We start from the raw sequence: 6,000 nt of genomic DNA on the forward strand, positions 1-6,000 counted from the left end.
AACACAAATGAAAGAAGAGGAAAGCTGCATCCATCGTACTTCCAGTGACTCCTGTGGCTGCTCTCCCTGATAACTGGTGGGATTTGCTGCCACATACATACTGATCCCCAGGTCTTGACCAGCTATCCAGCAAGATCCCACGGGCAGCAACACCACAGTTCTGCACATAACACACGGAGCAGCTGGGTCACAAGCTTCAGCTCATTTTCAATGCCTTACAGAGATCCAAATGCTCTCCTCTGACTCCCTCAAGTCCACACCAATCTTAATTCCAAGAGGCTTTCACCAGCACTTGTTTTCTTCAGAAACAGCCTCCTCCCACCTTCTGCCAACAAGAAAGTTCTCACCGAAGGAGCTGTTAATAAACTGTTAACAACTTCTGCAAAGCAGGAATCTTTTTTGCATCCAAAACCCAGATCAGACTGAAAAAAGCAGCATTTGTCTGAGCAGGGGAGTATCTCCACAGAAGGCATTCCCCCATTCTGTAATCTATTTGAGAGTATACTAACATATACCCTATATACGTATAGTTGTTACCCCATTAGAAAACAAATCTTGACAAAAAAAAAGGAGAGAGGAAACACCTCCTAAATACTTTTTAATACATAGAGGTGAAGCTGTGGCCCCTGCTAATGCAAACCCCTGCTCTGAAACACCATGCTGGAAAACACAGCTATCATGAAAGGTTTGTCCAGCCTAACATACAAGCCAGGTTGTCCTAAATATGCCACCAAATCACCTGTACAAACACAACAGAAAGGCAAACAAATCAAACCAGATGCTACTCTCTGAACCAACTGAGCCATCTCAAAAGAGGGCTCAAGATTAATTAATATACACCTGTCCCTCTTCCACCCTGACAGACCTTTTTCTACACTTGTCTTGAGTAGCACCAACTTCAGGAGTCCAAGTCACATTTTTCAAGTTATTTAGTTTCAAGGCACTGTTTAGTCAGAATAAATCACAAGCAAACTCAACCAGCACGGGCTGATTATTAGCAGGAGATAAGGCATCTCTGAATTCTGTTAGCTGGACTTTAAAAGAGAAGTCTAAGACTTAGGGTTAGATGAGTATCTAAGGGTAGTTTCTCCCCACTGGCACTGGTGATGAACAGTTTAACTTCATCACCTTCTTCTTCACTGTGTAACTGAGGCATATGCTCTGCCATGCTAGAAACTGCTATTTCCCCACAGGGCCAGAGGTGATGCACCTAATGCTCTGCAGCAATCAACAAGGCTGTAGTGTTCCTCTGTCTGCAGGAGAACATCACAAATTAGAGCTAAAATAGGAAGATTACCTCCTAACATGCCAGGCACACAAGATCACTGTTCCCAAACTACTCCTTCATACCAGTTTGACTGGAGAAGTGACAGAGCCAAAATAGTTGAGAAAAAGCAATCTGAGCCAACAAACAGAGCTACTCAGTACCAGGGATATCACTAAAGGTACTGAAGTTTCCATTAAGAACTGTTTCCCCTGAAATGCTCCCTGATTTACAAGTGGAAACAAGATTGATATATTTTAATACATACTGAAGCCAAGCTGACTGCAACATGTGAAAGTTGCTACACAACAGCTGTTTGAAGCTAACCTAACACAAAGAGAAAGTTAAGAAAGAAGTGGAGCGATGGGGACTTGCGACATATTACACTTTGCAGTGTACACTGCAACAGGGAAGTAGAAGTATGGTGAAATCAAGGCTTCTGTGCATGAGCTGGCTTATTCTCTACTTGTCTTAAGCAGCAGTCAGGTTAAAAGGATGCAAATAACTTCAGCAAGTCAAAAATGTCTCTGATCTCTGGGAAATAAGGCATCAGTATCTAATAAACACTATTTTTTTCATCCAGCACTGCAAAGGTTTACCATTCTTTCTCTGCAGGGCAGACCTCAAACATTTTAAACATCCACTTTAATCAAGTTCATGGCTCTAAGTTTTATCAGTTGTTTTCCAGGTACCTCTCAAGAGTGCTAATGTCACCCTACTGCTACACAAACACCTAGCTGAAGTGGTCACTATGATATTTAAACACACTTCAACAGCAAACAAGATTTATTATACTGCCTGCCTCCTATTCATCTCCTCTCTGGTCTAATCAGAGACCAGGACTTGCTGCAGGGTCTGTCTTTCCCATGGAAGGTGGCCTGGTTAAAGATCACTGCTGTTACTATCTACTCACTGTGAAGCTCTAATATAACAACAGGTAGTAAGACTCCTTGTATATGGTATGCAAACAGCTTTTTGTGTTTTTGGTTTGTGACTTCAGGGCAAATTTGCAATATTCCTTACTAAAATTGCTTTCCAGACCACAAAAATGGGAACAACCACACTCAGCCCATGCCTGGATTAACAGGTAACCAGCTGAGGAAAGAACTGGTTTTGAAAATCCATGAACCTGCAAGTCCAGGTGGCATACAGCCCTTCCCACAGCTGAGCTGTGGTACTGGGTGCTGAACTCCAGATCAGCACACAACACCCCCTCTTCCATACATGATTTGTGCCAGAGCTCAGAAACAAGGACTGGTATGAAGCAGCCACTGAAGAGACAGCTAAGAGCCACTCCATCCAGGGAGCCAAGCAGATAGTAACTGGTTTTAAAGAGGTTTAGTCAACCACTAATTGGAAGGGCTAATACAAGGCCTGGGAAAACTAAGCAATTACATTGCTGAGCAGCAGAAAATCACCTGAATAGAGAAATCCCTTTCAGACACACTCCAGGCAAGTGGAAAGACACCTGGCTACAGAAGCAGCACAAAAATACCTTTATATTCTGCAGCCTGCACTAAGAGAAACGAAGTTTTCCCTTTTATAATAAAGTTGTCCACTAAGTCAGACCTACCTGCAGTCCTGACTGGAGCTGCACATTTCCAGGTGACATACACCACAAACAGGAGACATTTGCAAACTCCTGAGCATACACTTGTTAAACATTTCACAACCCAAAGCAGCAATACATGACAATGTTTACTCTAGAGCCTCTGCCTCACTTGAGACAGTGCTTTCAGAAGACAGGCAGGGAGGTCTCACATATTAACATTACTGAGAGTATTTGCACTTGCACCTTGATGCTCAAAACTCGCCCAAACTTCTTTACTCTTTCCCACCTTCCACCTGGTACAGGCATAATCTACCACTGAGTTTACAGCTGTGGCTAAAAGCAACTCACAGCTCATGTTCAGAAAAATTATCAAGTGCTCTCTGCAGCTGGCAGCACCTTGAATTATCCTTACAGAGGCAAAAAGGGCATAGGGGGAAACTTCTGTTTCTCACATTGAGATACGTAAAGCTTGTTTAAATCAATTATTTAAACAAACACACACCTGCCTTCTTGGACATTGCTCAAAACTCCAGAGCTGCCCAGTTTGGTTTATTTCTACATAACTGTATTGCTAACTCAAATTAAAAAAGATGGATACTGTTATTTGAAGCTAGAATAATAATAAGTAAGAACAAGCCCGTTAGCCCACAGAAATATAGAGCAGTGAAAAACCCAAGTTAACTATAATCATTGTCTGCTCTTAAAGCTTCTGACCCGCACTTCAGTGTGCTCAATGTGGCTCTTGTAAATACTAAGAAAAGACACTTTGCCCTGAGTACTACTGGGCTGATTTCTTTCCTCTCACTTGTTCAGTCAGTAGTGCTTCTCAATGAGGAGAAAACAGCTAATTACAGGTTCTCCTTGAAGCATGCACAGTACTTACCTGCAGAAAAAAAGCAAGAACCTCATCTTTCTGAACCATCTAAAAATACACCAAGCCGACAAATTGGTTATGGGTGTAATTTCCTTTCCAAACCCCTCATTTTTACAACAGACAACAAAATAGGAAATAAGGGCTGACTGGAAAGGGCAGGGAGCCATGCTGGCAGAACTCTACTGCCAGAGTGTAAGAGAAGAGAGAACAGAGGAGAATGGGCACTTGTAACTGTGTTCATACCCTATCACCAGAAAACCTGTGAGCAACCCAGCTCACACCAAGAGCTCTTAAATCCACCCAACATGGCCTAGAACCAGAGCAGGGCATCAGCTGATGACCACAGTCCTCTCAATCCCATTCTGCTACTGAGCAAACTACTAACTACAGTAATAAGCAGTAATTTCTGACTATTACTTACTCCTAACAAGAATTACTTACTGTTTGTTCTGCCACTAACTTCTTAGCAGCTTCAGGTTTTCACTTCAATAGCAAAGGTATTTCCTATCAACTCTGCTAAACACTTTACAAGCTGTAAAGTTAAGCCTAGAGGGTTTTGAGACAATACCTGTCTTCTGGGAGATGCCTCACATCCAATCCTCACCTGTAAGTCAGAGCTTATGTTAGAGCCATCAAAATCATCTTGGAAGCTGTGGCCCACCTATAATCTTTTTTTTTTTTTACTATTTCCTTTCCATACATGACTTTCCTACAACTTTATCTTTCTCCCACTACCTGTTCCCTGTTTGCCTTTCTCTTTAAGGACCTAACTTTACTTCCTGTTCTCACATTTTAGCACATCCAGCCAGCTACAAAAATCAAACTTACTTCTTACGTTGGAAGATTTGAAACCCACCAGCAACAGGTTCTCTTCAAAACTGCAAATTACCAACAGTTCTCAAACCACGGGCCTTAGTTTGCCAATTACGTTGAAAGGTGATTTCCAGCCATGAGCTACAGCTGGACGGCTGGATGCTAGAACACAACATCTGAAAAATGTTTAAACCATCACAGAAGAAATCCCCTACTAATCTGGCTTTTAGGTGCCTGCCTGACACAAAACTTATTACTGTTTCAAACTCGACAATCTTTCCCAGCAACACAGGCAAACCAAGCCAGCTTTGCTGGAGCTATAATGAGGCTCCTTGGAGTCCCATCCACAGGGGCACTTAATCCTTTGCTGAATCCTCTTCCCAAGATGACAGAGCTCCAGACCACTCGAGGTCACATTGTCCAGGAAAACAAGGCAGTTGCTGGATGTCAGAACGCTGTGAGGAAACATCTCCTGCTGCAGGGCCTTTCCAACAACTTGGGTGCACTCAAGGAGGAACCTGCCAGGAATAACCTGATTTTGCTTAAAAATAGAGAGCGTGGAGGCAATGCTGCTACACAGGACCAAAACCAGACAAAATCAGATAATCAGTTAGGTTGGAAAAGACCTCTGAGATCATCAAGTCCAACCTATGACCCCACAACACCATGTCAACTAGTGGTGTCAACTAGCAGAATGCTATGTCCAGTTATTCTCTGAATAGCTCCAGGGACAATGACTCCACCACCTCCCTAGGCAGCCCATTTCAATATATAATCAAGCCTTCTAAAAAGAAATTCTTCCTAACATCCAACCTAAACCTCCCCTGGCGCAGCTTAAGGCTGTGTCCACTTGTCCTGTTGTTGGCTATCAGAGAGGGGAGTCTGATCCCCACCTGGCTGCAACATCCCGTCACAAAGTTCTAAAAAGTGATAAAGTCCCCCCCGCCCAGCCGCTTCTCCTCCCTAGGCTACCCATCTCCCCTCCCAGCTGGTCCTGGTGCTGCAGCCCCTTCCCCAGCTCCGCTGCCCTTTTCTGGACCCGCTCTAACAGCTCCATGTCCTTCTCGAACGGAGAGGCCCAGAACTGGACACAGGACTGGAGGTGTGGCCTCCCCAGAGCCCAGCACAGGGACAATCACTTCCCTAGCCCTGCTGGCCACACTATTTCTGACAGAGAGAGGCACAAAAGAGGGAAAACCCCAAAGCCACAATCGCCGGAGGGCAGCAGCCGTTCCAGCGCCAGGAGGGGCTGCCGGCTGCTCCCTCCTCCCGCCGCTATTCCACACTCGCCAGGCTTCCCGACGGCATGGCGGCGCCCCGGCTTCCCCCAGCGACATATCGCGACATATCGCGCTCACCACACGAAGTCGTTGCTCTTGTCCTCGTAGGAGTTAATGAGCCCGTTGCAGAGCGGGGTGAGCAGCGGCCTCTTCCTGCCGCCGCCCCCCGGCGCCGCGGAGGAGCCGCCGGGCCGCGCCGCCCCCGCCGCCAGCCGGG

General features: G+C 45.2%; 1 protein-coding gene across 2 annotated transcripts in view; it reads right to left on the reverse strand.

The window, feature by feature from the left end:
* The window catches only part of COP1 (COP1 E3 ubiquitin ligase), a 123,019-nt gene that overhangs the window by 116,111 nt on the left and 908 nt on the right, over positions 1 to 6,000 (reverse strand). Inside the window, exon 4 of one of the 2 annotated variants that reach the window (XM_041479024.1) lies at positions 5,862 to 6,000. In XM_041479024.1, coding sequence (XP_041334958.1) covers positions 5,862 to 6,000 — 139 coding nt within the window. Of the gene's footprint in view, positions 1 to 4,258; positions 4,460 to 5,861 lie in introns of those variants that run through there. The other variant, XM_041479025.1, reaches the window with a different exon arrangement.

This window comes from Pyrgilauda ruficollis, unplaced genomic scaffold (assembly GCF_017590135.1).
Source record: "Pyrgilauda ruficollis isolate IOZ18807 unplaced genomic scaffold, ASM1759013v1 scaffold47, whole genome shotgun sequence".
Lineage (NCBI taxonomy): Eukaryota > Metazoa > Chordata > Aves > Passeriformes > Passeridae > Pyrgilauda > Pyrgilauda ruficollis.